The sequence below is a fragment of the Staurois parvus genome, unplaced genomic scaffold (assembly GCF_062004578.1).
Source record: "Staurois parvus isolate SC_StPar_1 unplaced genomic scaffold, SC_StPar_1.0 ptg000350l, whole genome shotgun sequence".
NCBI lineage: Eukaryota > Metazoa > Chordata > Amphibia > Anura > Ranidae > Staurois > Staurois parvus.
Genome location: NW_028318146.1, coordinates 1133392 through 1154336, shown reverse-complemented (window position 1 = coordinate 1154336; position 20945 = coordinate 1133392). Strand labels below are relative to the sequence as shown.

The following is a 20945-nucleotide window of genomic DNA, read 5'->3' as shown; positions in this document are numbered from 1 at the left end:
CAGTGATGGAGCACTACTCCTCCCACTGACACCAGTGATGGGGCACTACTCCCCCCACTGACACCAATGATGGGGCACTACTCCCCCCACTGACACCAATGATGGGGCACTACTCCTCCCACTGACACCAATGATGGGGCACTACTCCTCCCACTGACACCAGTGATGGGGCACTATTCCTCCAACTGACACCAGTGATGTGGCACTATTCCTCCCACTGACACCAGTGATGGGGCACTATTCCTCCCACTGACACCAACGATGGGGCACTATTCCTCCCACTGACACCAACGATGGGGCACTATTCCTCCCACTGATACCAACGATGGGGCACTATTCCTCCCACTGATACCAACGATGGGGCACTACTCCTCCCACTGCAAAATTACAGTTATGAAGTAGCAATGAAAATAATTTTATGGTTGGGGGTCACCACAACATGAGGAACTGTATTAAGGGGTCGCGGCATTGGAAAGGTTGAGAACCACTGACATAGAGACAACAGTTTGCTCAGCACTTTACAATATAAAGGGAGACAATACAGGTTTAGAACTTGTTGGTTTTGGGTGCCGTAGGGAAGCATTGGAACTCGTCAAGTTATTTCGGTCTGGTTCTCACTCTCTATTTGTTATGTTAATTATTATTATTATTATACAGGATTTATAGCACCAACAGTTTGCTCAGCGCTTTACAATATAACGGGAGACAATACAACAATACAGTTCAATACAAGAGGGTTAGGAGGGCCCTGCTCCTGGGAGCTTACAATCTAGGAGAGAGGGGCTAGTGGTACAAAAGGTAAGAATTGTGGGGGATGGACTGGTAGGAGGAAAGAAGATTCTATTATTAGCTGAGGGCAGGATAGGCTTCCCTGAAGAGATAGGTTTTCAGAGATCACCTAAAAGTGGGCGAAGTAGGCAATAGTCTGATAGATTAAGATAGAGAGTTCCAGAGGATGGGGGAAGCTCTGGAGAAGTCCTGGAGATGAGCATAGGAGGAGGAGACAAGGGAGCTAGAGAGCAGGAGGTTGTGGGAAGAGCAGAGAGGACGGTTTGGGTGATATTTGGAGACAAGATTGGTGATGTAATTTGGGGCAGAGTTATAAATGGCTTTATATTTATTAATTATAGTGCCACCATACAGAGAGCAAGGATCCTTCTCTGCTGCATGCTGGCAGGGGACAGGGTTGTCTACTCATGCTGTGGCTGCCTTCTATAGGAAATAAACTGTAAGACTTTGGACACCTGTTTGTTTTGATGCCCCAGGCAGAAGGGACACCGTGAGTCAGCAGCAGGGCTGCCATGGGTGGGGGTACAGCCAAGCCGACACACAAGTAGAGTCATCCAGGCCAAGAGACCGGCTGCAGAGGAGGGCAGAGTGGTAGGCGGATCCCCAATGTACACTGGGAGCGTGTGAGGGCCGGGGCCCAGCTGACAGTGTGCGCTGCAATGTGCAGGATGGTCAGGATGTGCCAGCGAAGGGACTGTGGGAGGAGGAAGAAGAGGACGAGGTCAGGGTGGAGGAGCCCCCCACTCTTTTGCAGCTGCCACCGGAGATCCTGGGGAAGGTGGACGCAGGCACCCCTCCTGGAGTGATCCTGACACAATATGGAGAAGCTACTGCTAGATAGGTAAGAGCTTGGAGGACTGGTGCTTCCCCACTCCTGTCTCACTGTCCCTCTGACACACTGCCCCCCACCTCCCTCCCCCCGTCACCCTGCTCCCTCCTTTCCTGCTGCCCCACACCTGTCCTGCATGTCCGACTACTCCTCACCTGTCCTGTTGCGCTCCTCCTGTCCCACTGCCACTCTTCTGTCCCACTGCTCCCCCGTCACGCTGCCTTCCACCTGTCCCCCACCATGCTGCCTCCCTCTTGTCCTGCTACCCCCGCCTGTCCCAATGGTCTACTCCTGTTCCAATGCCCCCCTAGCACGCTGCCCTTCTGTCCCATGGCCCCATGTTACACTGCCCTCCATCATGCTCCTGTCCTGAAGAAATGGATCTTAAAGAAGGGGTAGGACAAATTTAGACGAGGGTTGCCAGATTTTAGTCTTGCCTAGGGCAGCGCAAAACCAAAACACACCCCTGGATGCACCTAGAATGTAATTATTGGATTTAAATTGAACATTCAATTGAGCCTTAAAGTTGAACTCCAGGCAGATGTACGACACAAACACAGCTCTGTACTCATTAAAGTGGTTCTAAGACCTGAAGGGGTTTTTACCTTAAAGCGGGGTTATACTTACCTCGGTTTCAGGGATGCAGCATACAAGAGCTCCCCGCCTGGCCGCTGACATCTTTGGGCAGTTAGCTTCCAAGTCTTGAGCAAACCCACGTGAGTGCCCCTATAGAAGGGGTAGGCAACCTGAGAGCCTCAGGACTACAAGTTCCATCATGCCTCTGCAAGTCATAGCTGTAACTGTCAGTTTTGTAATTTTTGCAATGCCTCATGGGAAATGTAGTTCCACAACAGCTAGAGAGCCGCAGGTTGCCTACCCCTACCATATAGCAAGCGGCTTGTTATGGGGTACTGGGGGGGGGGGGGAAGAGCAGCTAGGAGCACTGGCGGGGGACTGAAGAGGGGAATCAGGGCTGCTCTGTGCAAAACCATTTAGTAGAGCAGACAAGTATGAACTGTTTATTAAGGTGATAAGAAAACCCTAATAAGGTATTCATACATGGATTTCTTTTACTGCAAGTATATAAATCTGACTATTCATTTCCTACAATCTTCTCCAGCATTGCCGCAGCATGCAGATTGGGAGAGGAGGGGGCAGGACTACGAGGCAGTAGAGGAGCTGCATGCAAATGTGCCAACAAGGAACATGGTGATAGGTGGGGAAAATAAAGCTGGCCATACAAGAATCAAAATTTGGCTGAATTACAATCCATGTGTGACCAATCCACCAATCAACTTCATTTCAACCACCCTATCACTATTTTCTCACTTGATCAGCACAGCAGGCTATAGCCTGCAGCACTGATCTGTGTATTCTGAAGGCAGAGTCTCGCCACTGTCAGATTACGACTCAGCGGTGTGTGGATGAAGATAGCGAGCCTATGGCCAGCTTTAAATGAGCAGAAGGATTACCTCATCAGTCTGCTGCTTCTCCTTCACTGCCTTGTCAGCAGGTTTAGGGTAGAGAGAGGACACGTGTCATGTTTCACATGACTGTCACATGCCTTTAAGTATTCTTTGTATTTTGTCTCTGCTCCTCCCTTTCCTATGGTTTAGTTCTTGCTGTATAGATAGCTCACCCTTTTTCCCAGTAATGCATTTCAGCTTCAAGCCTCATGTCTAATGGAAGCAGATCACATTATGATCTTTTGACCTATCCGATGTTCATTGTTGTAAGATTCTCTCAGTTTATGGAATAAACTTCACAAGATCTACAAGGTGTCATCTGGATCGAGTCACTGCCTGTTATTCAACTAAGATTGGAGTTATCGCTATCTCATCACAACTGTAAGTTACCGAGATCACACTTTCAATGCTTAGATTGGAGAGACAGAACAACACAACCCCACTGTATTCCTTCAACAGTGGACACCTGGATCAGAAAACAGTGTAATGTATATGGCTGTGTAAATCGCAGGACTAGCTGGACAGAAATACATATTGTTCGGCAGGTACAACAGCTCCCTTATAGCTGTGTATTAAGCATGTTGCAACTAGCAATTTTGATGGAAAAAAGAAGAAACAATATAAGTCATGTAAATACATATATTTATTTTATAATACATCTCTTTCATTACAACAGTGCTGAATTTCCCCTCGCTGTGCAAGACTGGTATATTGAGGGGGGGGTTGTAGCAGCATTAAACCCTCCACTGAGTCCTAAAACACCTAATGATGTCCATGACAGGTAACCGAACTCCTGCAGATCTCTCTACTCTACAGAGTACATGGCAGCTCCCTAAGATCTATGTACAAACGGAGAAGGCTTTCTGCTGCTGGCATCATCGGGCAATCTGCGGTTTCATCATTACTAGTTATTGCATGTAGTGTATTTAATATATACATTGAATGTCTGAATTGTGTAAAGAATAAAGCATCCGGGGGAGGAGATGGAGCCACCGAAGGCAGTCTGGCAGCGTTGGGTGGTGTGCCGATAGTTCTAGGCTGTAGTTAGGATTTCTGCCTCTAGGGTGCAGCAGCTTCTAACTACAATGGATCACATTGATCAAAGTGGCTGGACTTATAATGATGTGTTGCTTGTCACAACCAATCAGATTTGGACACTGAAAAGATAGAATCTGCTCTTGTCCCATCTGACAATACAAGCTAGACTCGAATCACTGCAGCATAAACCAGGTGGAGCTTTTATTACTGTTTGTAGCACTAAATGATTGAAGAAGAGGTGTTTATAAAAAAAGAAAAAAAAAAAAAAAGGGGGGGGGGTCGTCACTGCACAGATTAGATGAATACATTGCACACTCATTGTTTTGTCTATTATTTTGACTGCAAGTGAATTCAGAAATATCACCGTATTACTTATGTCACCTTAATGAGGAGCTCCAGTCGTTTGTAAAAATTAAGTCAGCCGCTACAAAAACTTCAGCTGCTGACTTTTATTAAAACACTTACCTGTCCCCAGATCCAGCGGTGTGTTCACGTGAGGGGGCGTCCGGTACCACCTTTGGTCCCCGAGACCGGCATCTTAGCTGTGGGCACCCGGCTGTGACAGCTTGCAGCTTAAAGGCAGGGTGCCCGCTGCACATGTGCGTGCTGCGCTGCACACTGTGATTGGCCCCGCAGTCTTCTGAGAACTGTGCTGTGTCCCAGAAGACTGCAGGGGGAGCGAAGGAGAACTTTGGATCACCTCACTCACAGGTGTCAAACTGGTGGCCCTCCAGCTGTTGCCAAACTACAAGTCCCATGAAGCATTGCAAGAATGAGTTACAAGCATGACTCCCAAAGGCAGAGGCATGATGGGACTTGTAGTTTTGCAACAGCTGGAGGGCCGCCAGTTTGACACCCCTGGCCTAGCTGATCTGACTGGAAGTGGGAGCCGGTATCTGTCAAAACCACTCCTCCCCCCACCTCAAAAAGATTGCCAAATGTGAAAGAAGATGGAGAAAGGAGGCCTTAAAGCGGAACTTCCACTTTTGGGTGGAGTTCTGCTTTAGAGTGAGCCTGTGCTGAAATAGGACAGGATATCTTTACACATTTAAAACCGTAAATAAGATTTAAAACTCACTGACCTCTGTAGCTGCAGTAAGAGCTGCTAAATCATTTCTGGGAGCAGCAGCTAAAAGAAACAGAAAACAAATGTGCATCTGTTGTACAATTTGAGAATGAATCATTCCATGGTACTTGCAACTACAAAGGTCAATGAAAAAGCTTGTTTACGGCTTGTTAATAAAAGATATAAAGTGAACCTGTGTCCAGGTTACTGACATTCATATAACTATGCTAGCTTTGGGTTGTTGACAAGACGTTTACATACATACATCTGCAAATGGTTGTCACCAAGTGGTTAGCACAAGACCATAGCTGCAATGGCAGCCATAATATTGTTTTTTTTTTCAGCTGGCAATCGGCTGCTTTGTAAAAGTGATCCAGGAGGCTTTACAGCCGCTGGATTACTTTTACAGCAATGAGAAAGGTCACTGCCCATAGTAAGTACGTAAATAGTAATAGGCACGTCTTCACACAGAGGAGATTAAGGAACATCTGTTCTCTGATCTCCTCGATGGTGAAGGAAAGTTAGATGGAAAAAAAAAATAATAAAATGTGAAAAGATACAAATATAAAAATGATCAAATATATTAAATAAATGGAATAAAAAGAATTAAAAACAAAAATTAAAAGCACACCTGTCTCGTGTGCATACGTGCAAATGTAAACACACATGGAGGTCCTGCACACATAAGTAAACAGGGATTGCGCCCTACAGGAGGTATCGCCTGAATGTTGGGGTGAGAGCAATAATTCACGACCATCTCCCAACTGATAGCCTGTAATGGCTTTTAAAGTGTCACCTATGGACAATATTAGGTGCTGTAGTTTGCCGTCATTTCACGAGTGAGAGCATATTTAAATATTGACATGTTTGGTATCAATTTACTCAATGTAACATCATCTTACCAAAAACATTGGTATTATTTTGTGTGTGTGCAGTAAAATTCACTTTAATGTACTTTTTTCTACAAAAATAAAAATTGTGTTTGATTACCGAATGCGCAAATATCACGTGACATCATTATTGCTACAGCCACCCTTTTATTCTCCAAGGCCACAGCTTTCAGAAAATATAATGATCCGGAGTTCTATTTTATTTTCTAGCAAAAGTTGCTGATTTTAACATGTACGGAAAATTTACAAAATTGCCCAGACAGCAGGTAAAGAGTTTACAGAGGAGCTCAGGGAAAGAATCAGTTTGAGGGCACTAGGGTGATACTGATGTTTAGGGACTGAGCATTATTCTGCAAATATTTTCACTATTAAATTAACAAGTTAGGCCTCCTTCACACACAAAAAACAAACAAAAAAAATAACTGATGGCAAAAAAACACACAGACTTCATGTGCAATTCATTGAGTGTTATACACCTTGCAGATTCCTGCGCAGGAACAATCTGCATGTGACACCAGTGTTGTGGTGTGAACAGGACACATAGAGAACAACTGTTTTCTTTGTGCCCTTGCAGAAAAACCGACGTCTCTGCACATGGTGTGAACAAGGCCTTAAAGTGGTGAATTGAGCTTACCGCGTTTATTTCAGATACTTTGATAAATGAGACCCATTGCGGTTAACAGACCAGTTCCACCCAAAACTGATATCTTAATAAAATGTGGATGGCCAAAACAAAGTCACTGGAATTTCCCAGACAAGAGGAAACCCAACTTTGCCATCAAGGCCATTGTGATGCCAAGAAACGGAGTCTCGATCCTAATGCTGCATCTTCAGAAATATCTAAATGTAGAAGTATCTAAAAGGGAAGGAAAGATTCGTTGTAATTGTGGCGGCAGACAGGAACTCTGAATTTCAGTCTATTAAAGTGAACCTGTACTCCATTTTTTAAGTTTTAAAAGTCTTTTCTAGGGGTAGATACAACAAGATGCTATCTTCTGTGCCCCTCCATTATTTAGTGGCCCAGGTATAAAGCAGTGGTATGGTCTTGCCATTTCTTTAAAAGAAAAAGCTAAGGAGAGCCGAAGCAAGCAAAGCCACATTCAACATCATAAATGAAAGCAAAAATTATAGGATAGCCTGGTCACATGACCTGTCTTTCCATCATTGATCCTTCTTTATAGCATTCTGCAGAGGACACCCCGATGTACACTGCAGACTCTGCACCATGGCCTGCATTTAATGGCATACAAAGCACACACATGGTGTGGAGCAGGGGCGGACTGACCATTTGGAAACTCGGGCACTGCCCGGGGTCAGTAGGGGGCCCCATGAGATGCCCCTGGTACCTTTTTCATAGGGTTTTTTGAGTTTGGGCAAGGACACAGGGGCCCCATGATCCCCTATTGCCTGGGGGCCCCATGAGTTGTCAGTCCACCCCTGGTGTGGAGTGAACGGTCCAGTGCTCTGCGGAGACTGATATCCATTCTATGTTTTTCAGAGGTCCTTTAGTTTCACCCTATTACTTGTGCCTGACTTTCCTGATGTCCTGGCTAAACCCGGCTGACCAGGAGTCTGCCTACATGTACAGGGGAACGGCGGTTGAAGTGTAGCCATAAAGTCAGGCCCAAGTTACCAAGTGAAATGACGTCAGAGCAGGCACAGCGAAGGGGGTAGCATTATGTGTATCTATGCTTTGGGGGACACTGGAAGAAAAAAAAATAATTTTTTTCTGGTATACCTGAGAAAAGAACAGATGAGGAGGGGCAGATGTAGTGCTAGTGCGGGTGGTACATATGCACTTGACCCATGTAGATCATGTAAGGTGCAGGGCAGTCTGCGACAATATATTTACAGCGAATAGACTGCACCAATATGAGGGGTGCTAGGATCACATACAGCTCTCCATCTTCTGGCTTTCATCTAGCCTTCTTGTCCAGCAGTACAGCTCTTGGACCTGCCTCTTCAGGAAGAGTCTCAGTGTTCAGTGTACGAGGGCAGCTGGTTAAAAGCTTGCTAGGTTTCACTGCTCAATGTTTTCAGTCATTGGATGTCCCTATAAGAAGACTGGAAGGTGCTCCATCATGAATTACAGGACAGGGTACAGCAGGGAGGTTGGTTGAGTTTAGCAGTGGGGTCAGCAATGGATCATCATCCACAACCACCTCCCAAGATCAGAGTCAGTCATCCTACTGTAAAGATTCAACAAAAGCATCAAACTCTTCCATGTTCTTTTCATGCATTGCCAACTTCTCTGGCAAGGAATCCTGTGGAGAAAAGCAGAGGGTGAAATCGAAGGCTTTCTTATTCGTGAAACTGAAATCCCCCAGTCAGCTGATCTGAAAGAGAACCAATCACATTTGGGCTTTTGCGAGAATCTGAATATTTAGTCTTTAAAAAGGTCAAATGGTGCAGCTTCATTTATATGGAAGACTCCCCTAGCTGCTTTCATTATATACCTTATTTTAGGCCCAGAGACATCATCAACTGAGCATCTGCTCTTCTCTATGAAATGGAGGTAGATCATGGCTGGTAAAGTGTTGTACATATCCCCCTGAAGACATCACAGCTCCCTGTATCAGTACTCCTCTGAATAACCCTAAGCCCTGATGCAAGCCGTGGGCCGGCTCTTGGAAGGAGTCCTGTAAATATCAAAATGCCTTGATGGGAAGAATGGGAAGATATCAGTGGAAGAGTGGGCATTCCCAGGCAGGCTGCATACAATAACATCCACAGGTGATGCAGAACTTCCATGACTGAAAGAACTGCCCAGAAAATGAGAGACAGGGGCTGGGGCTGGCCAGAGACAGGGGCTGGGGAGGAAAGGGCTAATTATGCATGATATCCTCCAGCCAGGAAATATGGCCGGCTCTATAAGACTGGCTGCAGCTTCTAAAGCGCACCATGAGAAGCTAATTGTGTCCACTGAAATCAGAGTAAGCAGCTTTAAAAACGAGGAGTTTACCTTTTGGGAAAAAAATAAAATGCGCATATTTTTGAAGGAAAAAAAAACAAAAAACTTGCATTCAATATTTTTTCCTGCGAGTCTGGAAAGCATTGCACTTGTAATGAGTGGATCAGGGGTGCTATGCCAGACTCCTGCAGACAAGCCCTGCAGCTCTCAGCTCGCACCTTCATATGGGCTGACTGTTTACAAGCTGCAGGGCTTGTGACTGAGAGTGCTCATCAGGGACCTCGCAGCTCATTAGGAACTACAAGCAATGGCTGATGCGATTTATAATTCATGTATTCACAGGAAACTGTGAATAAAGGACGTGGCTGTTTGGGTGGAGTCTTGCATGGCCACGTTATTTTCAAATAGTGACAGCGGGCACGGGGAGGGGATCCCCCACTCGCTGTCACAGGGATGGGGAGAGGCTGCAGCTGCTGGAACATGTTCCACCTTAAATACGGGTGGAACATGTAACATGTTCCAAAAGATGAACTTCTCTTTTTACAGCTCAGAAATTAAGGTAAAAAAAAAAATGAAAAATGCCGTTCCCTTTTACTAGCAATATGGTCTAACCAGCTAAAAAAGAAACAAAACAAAAAAAACAAAAACAAAAAACCACATCCTTTTCCCACTAGCATCCCCAGCAGAGGAGGCAGCTCCACTGAGCAATCTGATGGTGATGAACATCCATCACTGGACCATTTATGCAGTCTTCACTTGCTTTTATTTGCATACTCGTATATCAAGGAGGGACTGAATGGATATAAATACTACTACTGCTTGCTGAATGGACTTTCGGAGGATTCTTCTGTGATCAGTCAGCAACCACAGAAGACCAATCAGCAACCACAGAAGACCCATCTTCAGCATCCCAATTACAGGAGATCCACAGACAGCTTTAGGTGGTCAGTCAATCATCAGAAGTGGGTTGTAATAGAAGTGTCTGTCCTCACCAGATCTTCTGCCATTGACTGCACAGCGATGTCTATGGAGAGGCTACTCAGCTGCGGCGGGTTCTGAAACTCCCGGTAGAAAGTCCCAACATCCATGGGCAGATCATCTTTGGAGAAGGCGGGTCGCTGAGAGAGGAAAGAAAATCAGTATTTAAAAAAAAAATGGGGGGGGGTTTGAATCTATATGATCAATATGCTGCCGTTCAGCAGGTGTTGGGGCACTCTAACCATGTTGTGTCATTGAGCCATATTAGGAACACTTACAAAATCCACCATCACAAAGTCATCCTGAGGCACCTCACTGCTGGAGCAGGAACTCTGCAAGCTCCGCGCATCTGGTGACACCTCCTCGGGACTGTCGGGGCACAACACCTACAAAGGAAAGGCAGGAAGTGTGGAAGACGGATACGGTCAGAAATAAAGTGATCTCATTCATTTCACCCTAGGGAGCTAACTGGAGAGAATCATGGTAAACCAATCTCTGAAACCAGCGTGACTGACTTCTTAAAACTGGAGAGCAGCAAATAAAAACAAAATTTAATTTTATGGAAAAAATTAAAAATTCAAGAATTATTTATATTGCATACTTACATTGGTCTAGCTTGGCAAAATTGAAGTATACATTACTCATATCTGAGGGAGCACTGGGGATGCTAGAAAGCTGCTTTGACAGTCGGAGCTATTACAGTGATAGCTGCCATCTACCAAGTCCTGCTTAGGTTCTTTTCGGCTGCCTGATGACCAGGGATCACTCACTTGGCATGATAGCCATTCCTAGAGCACCTTGTATTTTTTTTCTATGAATAAAAGGCATTCTCTGATTGGACTAGGTGGAGAGGAAGGGCACTGATGTCACAATCACCACCTTGATCATAAAATTCCTATACTGAATACCATTTATTAAAGGGTAGCTCCAGCCCTAACTTTTATTGCAGTTCTGGATAGCATAGGAAAGAGTGAAATCCCTGTCTGTTTGTTTTGGTATTTATGGCCCATTGGGGAGATTCCCTTCACTTCTGAGTCTCAGTCATCAATACAGGTGTCTCCAATGGACCTTGTGACAATGGTCTCTAGGATAATAAGAGGGGGGTGAATCTGCACTAAGACAGCAGAGATTGCACCAATACCTGACAGAAATTCTAACTTCTCTACTCTATCCAAAACCTAGAAACAAATCTGGATACACTGTACAATAATTGTCACTGTAGTGGTCCTTTAAGCGTTATTTTATTTCATAATCTCTATACATCTATAATAGACACACACACATACACATATATATATATACACACACACACACACACATACATACATACATATATATATATACACACACATACATGCATACATACACACATACATGCATGCATACATACATACACACACACGGTTGTACAGCTTGATATTTTTTTTTTTATTAAAACAAACGTCATACTTACCTGCTCTGTGCAGTGGTTTTGTACACAGTAGACCCAATCCTCCTCTTCTCGGGTCCTCTGCCGGTGTTCCTGGACCATTCCCCTGCCAAGTGCCACTCCTGTGCTCACTCCAGAGATGGCCTTGAATGTCCATAAGACATATAGAGCATTGCTTGGCCCCGCCCCAATGGCTGTGATTGACAGCAGCAGCTCCAGCTTCTGCGTCTCAGCCAATGAGAAGAGAGAGACCCGGGAGTGCCAAGAAAAATCTTTTGACTGGGATCAGGATCAATTGAGTATCGGGGGGGGGGATGAGTGAGGATCCTGCACATTGAAGGTTTTTTACCTTCATATATAGAATGCATGAAGGTAAAAAAAAAAAAAAAAAACCTTGAGCCTTTACTACCACTTTAAAACTACCATAAGTGTCACATCACTGTTTGTATATTGACAGAATCTTGGAGCTGGACTCGGTTTGTACATTGTATGCTCAATTTCCAAACATTTCTATTCTCAGTGGTCCCCTACCACACCAGCTGACAGGTCAGCCATTTGCTGAGTCTGCCTCTTACTACTTTGGTTTCTGTCTCGGTAATACACAAGGTGACTGTAGTCATGTAGTACACCTGAAGCACCACACAGACAGGTTGTACACAGGGTCTCAACCACCCAAATCAGCCTTCATAACCCCTTACCTTTCAAAATGTTACTGTCAAAGAGTCATTGATTTGTAGAGACTTCAGCATCTAACAGTTGATTCGCAGCTTGATGAGAAGCTGAGGCCTTGTGTATAGCATAGGTTTGAAAGAAAAGGGTAGGCCCTGAAAGCTTACAGTAAAGTAAAATGCATGGTCCAAGGCCCCCCATTAAATGTCCAAGGCCCCCCATTGACCCCTCTACCCCACCACTTAGGCAAGGATGATGTTACACTCCAGCGGGATCCTGGGGAATAAAGAGCAGCCCATAGGTCAAGATGATGCTCTTGCAATGAACTAGCAAACTAGCATGTCCCCTCATCTGACCTGGGCTGCTCCCCATTCTCCAGGAATCACTGAAAGATGGTAACATCATGCCCTGGAATGCAGAAGCCAGGGGTACGGTACATATAAATCTTTATTTTTTACTTTAAAGGCACACTTTGGAACTACTAAAGGAAAGTCATTTTACATGGGGGGGGGGGGTGTTTGGGGACAGTGACATCATAAATGCACCTTGCACAGCTATAATTGTGTGGTCCAGGCAAGAACTTACCATGGGGTCATTCTCCTCAAGCTCTGCAAGCTTGGGTGCAAACACAGCAAAAGGAATATCGGTGCTGGCATAGGTGACCTGTGAACAGAAACAAAGCTGTCCAGAATTAACGACGTCAATACTGGCAGAAGTGACACTTTTCACAAGCATGCTTTGGAGTTGTCAGTTTTACATTAAAAGTGGTTGCAAACCCTGACATATACCCAGTGAAGTGACTGGCCTCGGGCAACACAGAGTTGAAACAAATCGTTCTGCATATGTTGTACCTGTTTATCTGCCACCTTCTCTCCTCTACAGTCTCCTAAAACACACACTTTACACAGCAGCTCTGAGCTTTAAATAGCAGGGGGTGGGGACAGCTCCTATACCTCCTTACCATGCAACAATTCAATTGCAGAGCTTCAGTGACTAGAAGAGATTGTGGGTATTTAAAAAACTAAATGATTGCAGGGGGTGTTAATCTCAGCTTGATGAGAAGCTGGGACCCTACAGATAACCTGGATGCAGAAGGAGGAGTAAAAGGGGGTGATAAAAAGGATTCAAGGGGGGCTCTGCATAAATCAGCCTCAGCACTGTTGTTGCACTTTTTAGACCATGTCCACATTAACTCCCAGTCTGCTCACTATATGAGGAATCCTCATCACCACTCTGCACATCACATTCTCAGGCAGGAGACCTGAAGCTGTAAAGATGAACCGGGAGATACTGCAGACAACATTCTGGTTATGAAGCATGACAGAGCTGTGTAGGTTACAGGCTGAGTGAAATAAGTCCTTCCGCAGGTAAAACCATTGCCTAAAACAGGGGCGTCCCTAGGGTTGATGTCACCCGGTGCCGGAACACTTGGTGACACCCTCTTCGATGATCCCCGCAGGATGGATCGGAACTGCAAATTGAGCATAATGGACCGGACTCCGATCCATTATCCTCCCCAATCCGCAGATCCGATCCATCCTGCGGGGATCGTCGGCTTGCAACCTATACGGGGTTAACGGATCTCTCCACGAGCTCCACGAAAAGGTCAGTTTTAAAGCAAGCCGACCATCTTTCCCCCCCCCCCCCTTCTCTCCCCCCTACCTACTACATGAAGGTGCAGTGCTGTCACCAGGGTCTGGGGATTACACACTGACCTGCATACTCTGCCCGCTCCTCTAGCTCTCCAACTTCAGCACCCGTGGCAGGGATGTGGACCCGCCCCTCTGCCGAAACTCCGAGGTGTCCGAAGTGCCTGCCTCACTGTCTGTCCCCTCAATGCTTGCTTATTTCAGCAGCAGCACATACAGGGACAGACTGAGCCTCTCGTGGGGCCCTGTAGTGACCCCGGGCAGTGCCCAAGTGCCCAAATGGTCAGTCCACCCCTGGTGGAGTGGGTCCAGTGTCACCCCCTGATAAAAAGATGTCCTCCTGTGTGGCGCACACCCCCAGCACCTGCCTAGGGACTCCCCTGGCCTAAAGGTATTTCAACTGTGTATGCAACAGTCAACCTGGAGTTCCACTGTAAGAGATCGATCGAAGCTTAGTTTGAGGTTCATCTAAAAGTTGACACCAAACAGATGACTCGATTTACCTGCGGGGAGGGCTTGTCCACAAAGGCCCCTACTTTGCGGGTGAAGAGGATGTGAGGGGTTTTGTTTGGCGAGCCGCTTTGGCCAGCAGTGTTGCTTCCTGATGGGGTGTCAGCTTCCTCACTGTGGAAGACCAGAAAAAAAACACCAGCAATAAGAAAATGACGAATTTACCACTTACACAACCCTGGTGAATGATCACTTACCTGCTGGACGTGGGGCCTCTTACATTAGATGGTGAGGTCAGAAGAACCCGATCATGTTCAGCTTGAGTGCCATGTGCAGGCTGGGCAGTGATGTTGGGCAATCCGCCCTCTTTTCCTGGTACCATCATCTACAGAGAGAACCCAGAGTTAGAATCCTTCTTTAATTACAGTCAGGTCCATAAATATTGGGACATCGACACAATTCTAACATTTTTGGCTCTATACACCACCACAATGGATTTGAAATGAAATGAACAAGATGTGCTTTAACTGCAGACTGTCAGCTTTAATTTGAGGGTATTTACATCCAAATCAAGTGAACGGTGTAGGAATTACAACAGTTTGCATATGTGCCTCCCACTTGTTAAGGGACCAAAAGTAATGGGACAATTGGCTTCTCAGCTGTTCCATGGCCAGGTGTGTTATTCCCTCATTATCCCAATTACAATGAGCAGATAAAAGGTCCAGAGTTCATTTCAAGTGTGCTATTTGCATTTGGAATCTGTTGCTGTCAACTCTCAAGATGAGATCCAAAGAGCTGTCACTATCAGTGAAGCAAGCCATCATTAGGCTGAAAAAACAAAACAAACCCATCAGAGAGATAGCAAAAACATTAGGCGTGGCCAAAACAACTGTTTGGAACATTCTTAAAAAGAAGGAACGTGAGCTCAGCTTACGCCACCTTAAGACTCAATATTCAAATGGATTCTAGATTGCTTGCATCCAAATTGATCACAAATCTATAATCCGTTTGAATAATTGAGTCTTAAGGTGGCCATACACATAGCGATTTGTGATTGATTTGGATGCAAGCAATTGCTATGTGTATGGCCACCTTAAGACTTGATATTCAAGTGGATTATAGATTGCTTGCATTCAAAATCGATCACAAATTGCTATGTGTATGGCCACCTTAAGACTTTTTACATCTTTTGTTTTCATGTACCTGGAATGTATTTAGCGGAGTTGAACTTAAATGTAATTTTGGCAATAACTGTTGTTCTCAGCTCTTTATGTAGCGGAGTGCGACCAAACGGCATGCTTTATAATATTTTTATTGCTAAATTAAAGAATTATTGCTAGAATTAGTTGAAGGAGGTCCATACAATGTTTTGGCACTAGATTTCCTGTACTGCTTACAGCCACCAATCAGAGTCCACTATAAGAAAATGAAACAGAGAATCTGGTTGCTGTGGGTAAAACGCACTGGGTTAGATTTACTAAAACCTATGCTCCTAGAATCTGGTTGAGCGGTGCCTGGGAGCCAATCAGCTTCTAACCTCAGCTTGTTCAATTAACCTTTGGCAATACATCCTGGAAGCCGATTGGTTTTGATGCAGAGTTGCACCATATTTTGCACACTCTACTTATAGTAAATCTCCTCCACTGTTTTTTTTTCTTCAGCAGTTTGAAAACGGGCCTAATGATGTCTAGCATTCTTCATGATTCTCATCCGAGATTCCTTAAGGGTTGGGAACCTTGGATACATTATTCCTTGCCATCCCTGCCTCCTACTAGTTATGGCCTCCTATAGTCGCTGCCTGTGATAGCCCTAGATCCGTGATCCTGCTAGTTTCCCTTCTTTTATGTTTTCTTTCTAATTCCTTTTTGTTTTATTTTCTTCTAACCTTTTTTCTTCTCTTTTTTCCCGATATTATGTTGGATTACTGCTGCTATTTGGTTCGGTTTTTTGCTGGCCCTTCTTGATGTCATTGGACATTTTGTTATTTGACTAATACAAGTCAGCACGATGTCTCTGTTTATGTGTTATTGTTCTGCTCTGCCCCTGTGAGGGCGTATATTGAATTTGTTATATTGTTAAAAACAAAACTAATAAAATTTCCTAATAAAAATATTGAAACAGAAAATGGGCCTAATGTGATCTGCTCCCTTTTCAACTGCTCTGGCTTTCCATACTTCCACTTAATTGCCCAGAGGTATTAATTTACATCATTTAAAAATATGACTTGCTCTTGTAATCATACATAGATCTGGAAAGTTTGTACAGTGCATATACATACAAGGTACATGCACAAAATGTGTCTTTTATGTATGTTTTTTATTAAAAAAAAAGAAGAAAGAAAATTATTAATATGCGCAGCATTGTTCATTTTTGTCGGTTTGCATTAGGTCTCATCTCTTGGCATTCAGTGATGCAGGAAGGATATCTCTGTTTACATGGTTATCAACGAATAGCAATTTCTTCAAAAGGAAACCTGTAGTGAGAGCAATAGGGGGGCTGCCATTGATGACTTCCTTCTGAAAATACTAGTTGCATGACTGTTTGGGCCAAAATCCAGTACTTACCAATACACTGACCAGGAACAAGCACACAAACAGAAAAAAGTTAAAAAAATGAAGTCATAACTGCTAATCTGCATACTGAAGCCACTGGATCAGCATGACAGCCAGAGAGATAGGATTTTCAGAATACCAGCTCTATGATGACAGCCAGTCTATTCCCTCAATATAGGTTTCCATTAAGGTCTGTGTAATGACGAGTGATAAAGCATCTTGAAAGGGAAAAAAAAAAATGGTATAAAAGCCAATAAGAAGGATTTACAATTTAAGAAGGATTGAAGCTTTCTAATATAACCTTTGCATTCCACCAGTGCCATAAAAATGGTTACTAAACATTGCTTGGAAAGAAAAACATCCCTTTACATCCTTGCTAATATGTAGGCAGGCGTGGAGATGCTCATTCACTCGCCCCATGCACGCGGTGTGCCCCTCTCCTCCGCAAAGGACTACCTGGTGTGGAAGGGTAGCGCTCACTCCAGCAGCTAAGGCCACTGGGTAGCACGGCTCAGAGGATCCAGCTCCAAGGACAGTCGGCTGATAGGAAAGGCGAGAGCTGTACAGCTAGACAGTGAGACAGAGAAAAGGAGGAAGGAAGAAATAAAGAGATGGAACAACTGCAGTCTATCCAAGATTAATAAGCACTTAACAACCTCCCAAGTTCCCCGACCATTCCAGTAATGTAAGCTGTGCATACGACTCCACAACTCGCATTACTCTGCAGCTACTAGAACTGAAAGACAAAAACTGTAAGACTGCCAATCAAATCAAATCTTGTCTTGGGCAGCAGATGATTAGTATGGCTGATGCAAAAATGTATACCAGTTTCCATATTCCAGTGTCTGCTGCTGTGACGTTCTCAGATCCCTTCACACTACTGCTACCAAGTCCTCATGTCTCATCCCTCGCTCCACTACTGCTGCTGTCATGTTTACATTTCACTGCTGATGCTGTGACGTTTACAGTGCCTCTCCCTCCACTGGTGCCGCTGTGACATTCCCAGCATCCCTCACTCCACTGCTGCCGCTGTGACATTCCCAGCATCCCTCACTCTACTGCTGCCGCTGTGACCTTCCCAGCATCCCTCACTCTACTGCTGCCGCTGTGACATTCCCAGCATCCCTCACTCCACTGCTGCCGCTGTGACATTCCCAGCATCCCTCACTCCACTGCTGCCGCTGTGACATTCCCAGCATCCCTCACTCCACTGCTGCCGCTGTGACATTCCCAGCATCCCTCACTCCACTGCTGCCGCTGTGACATTCCCAGCATCCCTCACTCCACTGCTGCCGCTGTGACATTCCCAGCATCCCTCACTCCACTGCTGCCGCTGTGACATTGTCATCACCTCTCACTCAACCGCTGCTACATGCCCAGCTCCCTTCACACTACTGCTGCAAAGTTCTCATCATCTCTCATCCCTCCCTCCACTATTGCTGCTGTGATGTACACAGTGCCTCTCCCTGCTCTGCTGCCGCTGTGACATTCTCATCACCACTCACTCCACCGCTGCTACATGCCCAGCTCCCTTCACACTACTGCTACCAAGTCCTCAGGTCTCATCCCTCGCTCCACTACTGCTGCCGTCATGTTTACATTTCACTGCTAATGCTGTGACGTTTACAGTGCCTCTCCCTCCACTGCTGCCGCTGTGACATTCCCAGCATCCCTCACTCTACTGCTGCCGCTGTGACATTCCCAGCATCCCTCACTCTACTGCTGCCGCTGTGACATTCCCAGCATCCCTCACTCCACTGCTGCCGCTGTGACATTCCCAGCATCCCTCACTCCACTGCTGCCGCTGTGACATTCCCAGCATCCCTCACTCTACTGCTGCCGCTGTGACATTCCCAGCATCCCTCACTCCACTGCTGCCGCTGTGACATTCCCAGCATCCCTCACTCCACTGCTGCCGCTGTGACATTCCCAGCATCCCTCACTCTACTGCTGCCGCTGTGACATTCTCATCACCTCTCACTCAACCGCTGCTACATGCCCAGCTCCCTTCACACTACTGCTGCAAAGTTCTCATCATGTCTCATTCCTCGCTCCACTACTGCTGCTGTGATGTTATCATCTCTCATCCCTCGCTCCACTGCTGCTGCTGTGACGTACACAGGGCCTCTCCCTCCTCTGCTGCTGCGACATTCTCATCACCACTTACTCCACCACTGCTACATGCCCAGCTCCCTTCACACTACTGCTGCGACGTGATCACCTCTCAATCCACTGGGGCCTCTGACATTTCCAGCATCCCTCACTCCACTGCTGCTGCGACGGTCTCATCACCCCTCACTCCCCCGCCACCACTGTGACACTCGTTACCCCTCAATCCACTGCTCCCTCTGATGTTCCCAGTACCCTTCACACTACTGCTGCTGTGACATGTTCATCATTCTTCACACCACTACTGATGCTGTAAGGTTCTCATCACCTCTCACTCCACTGCTGCCGCTGTGACATTCCCAGCATCCCTCACTCTACTGCTGTCCCTAGGACGTTCTCATCACCTCTCACTCCACTGTTGCCACTGTGACTTTCCCAGCACTGCTACTGTGACATTTTCATCACCACTTACTCCACTGCAATGTTCAAATCACCATCACTCCTCTGCTGCCAATGTGATGTTTTCAACACCCCTCACTCCATTGCTGCCGCTGTGACGATTCCAGCACTCCTCTCCCCACTGCTGCCGCTGTGATGATTCACCTGCTGCTTGTTCAGTGAATGTCAGATCTGAAGCTTGACTTCAGAGAGAATCCACTTGATATACTGAACGTCAAAACAACTGGAGCCATGGAATGAGGTGTGCTGGGATCATCACAAGGGCAGAAGTGGTGTGAGGAATGCTGGGAGCACTCCACTGCTGCCGCTGTGACGATTCCAGCATCCCTCACTCCACTGCTGCGACGATTCCAGCATCCCTCACTCCACTGCTGCCGCTGTGACGATTCCAGCACCCCTCACTCCACTGCTGCCGCTGTGACGATTCCAGCACCCCTCACTCCACTGCTGCCGCTGTGACGATTCCAGCATCCCTCACTCCACTGCTGCCGCTGTGACGATTCCAGCACCCCTCACTCCACTGCTGCCGCTGTGACGATTCCAGCACCCCTCACTCCACTGCTGCCGCTGTGACGACTCCAGCACCCCTCACTCCACTGCTGCCGCTGTGACGATTTCAGCACCCCTCAATCCACTGCTGCCGCTGTGACGATTTCAGCACCCCTCACTCCGCTCCTGCCCCTGTGAAGATCCCAGCAACCTCATTCCATGGCTCCAGTTGTTTTGACAGTCAGTATATCAAGTGGATTCTCTCTGAAATCAAGCTTCAGATCTGACATTCACTGAACAAGCAGCAGGAGACGATGGAAGTAATGTCCCAACTCCAGAGATTACACATCTTTATACATGAACATGACGAATTACCCTCCACCCAGTACTGAACTGTTTAGGGTGGAGTAGTTTAAAGCGATCCTCTCAGTCAGTGTAAAAAGGAATAGATAAAAACAGAGTGCAGCGCTAAAAAATATGAATACAAACGAGAAAAGTCCGTAATAATTAAATAGATGTATATCTTAACGAATCCCAAGGAATAGCTGATAAAGCCCGGAGACAATGGAAAGAGTGCGCACTCACCGGACGCGCATGGAAAATGCGCATATAATAAATATCCCCTGGAATCTTTATGGAAATGAAGAGAATAAGCTCCAACTCTGTAAATCAATCAGCCTGGAGATGTATGAGAGAAGTCCGGAGATCCCCTTTACAGGTGGTAAGGTAATCAGCCAGGATCCAGAGCTCCGTCCCTCCGGTGGTGGTAAACACACACTACAGGAATCCTGCAAATGGATTTAGCTCCCAAACAGGAACCAAAAAACAGGTGCCCATAGTGTAGTAATTCAAACCAATTTTAATAAAAAAATCAGGATAAAAATACAGGGTAGTAGGCTGTGTACAATGGATATATTACAGCAGAGTACGCAGCAAAAGGTACTGACCCTAAGTTAAAATGGCCGCCGGGCTATCTCGTGGCTCAGGGCGGGAGATGACGTCATGCTCTGTCGGTTCCTCCTAAGGCCTTTCGTGCCCAAGCACATCATCAGAGGGGATACCAACCAGAGCATGACAGACGTCCATCTAATTTATACTGAATAGCGGCACTCGCGCATGCGCAGTACGGCGCCGCCATTTTGCCGAAGTTCATGGAGTGCGCATGCGCGGCT

General features: G+C 46.0%; 1 protein-coding gene across 6 annotated transcripts in view; it reads right to left on the bottom strand.

Annotated features, from left to right (window-relative positions):
- Positions 1–3709: 3709 nt before the first annotated feature.
- Positions 3710–20945, bottom strand: part of ATG13 (autophagy related 13) — an 82512-nt gene continuing 65276 nt past the window's right edge. For 4 of the 6 annotated variants that reach the window (XM_089684562.1, XM_089684565.1, XM_089684566.1 and 1 more), the window contains 7 exons: positions 17173–17283; positions 14422–14549; positions 14218–14338; positions 12651–12728; positions 10246–10353; positions 9982–10107; positions 3710–8342 (listed from right to left, as the gene is read on the bottom strand). In XM_089684562.1, coding sequence (XP_089540688.1) covers positions 8265–8342; positions 9982–10107; positions 10246–10353; positions 12651–12728; positions 14218–14338; positions 14422–14549; positions 17173–17283 — 750 coding nt within the window. In that variant the 3' untranslated portion in view covers positions 3710–8264. The remainder of the gene's footprint in view (positions 8343–9981; positions 10108–10245; positions 10354–12650; positions 12729–14217; positions 14339–14421; positions 14550–17172; positions 17284–20945) is intronic. The other 2 variants (XM_089684567.1, XM_089684568.1) reach the window with 1 other exon arrangement.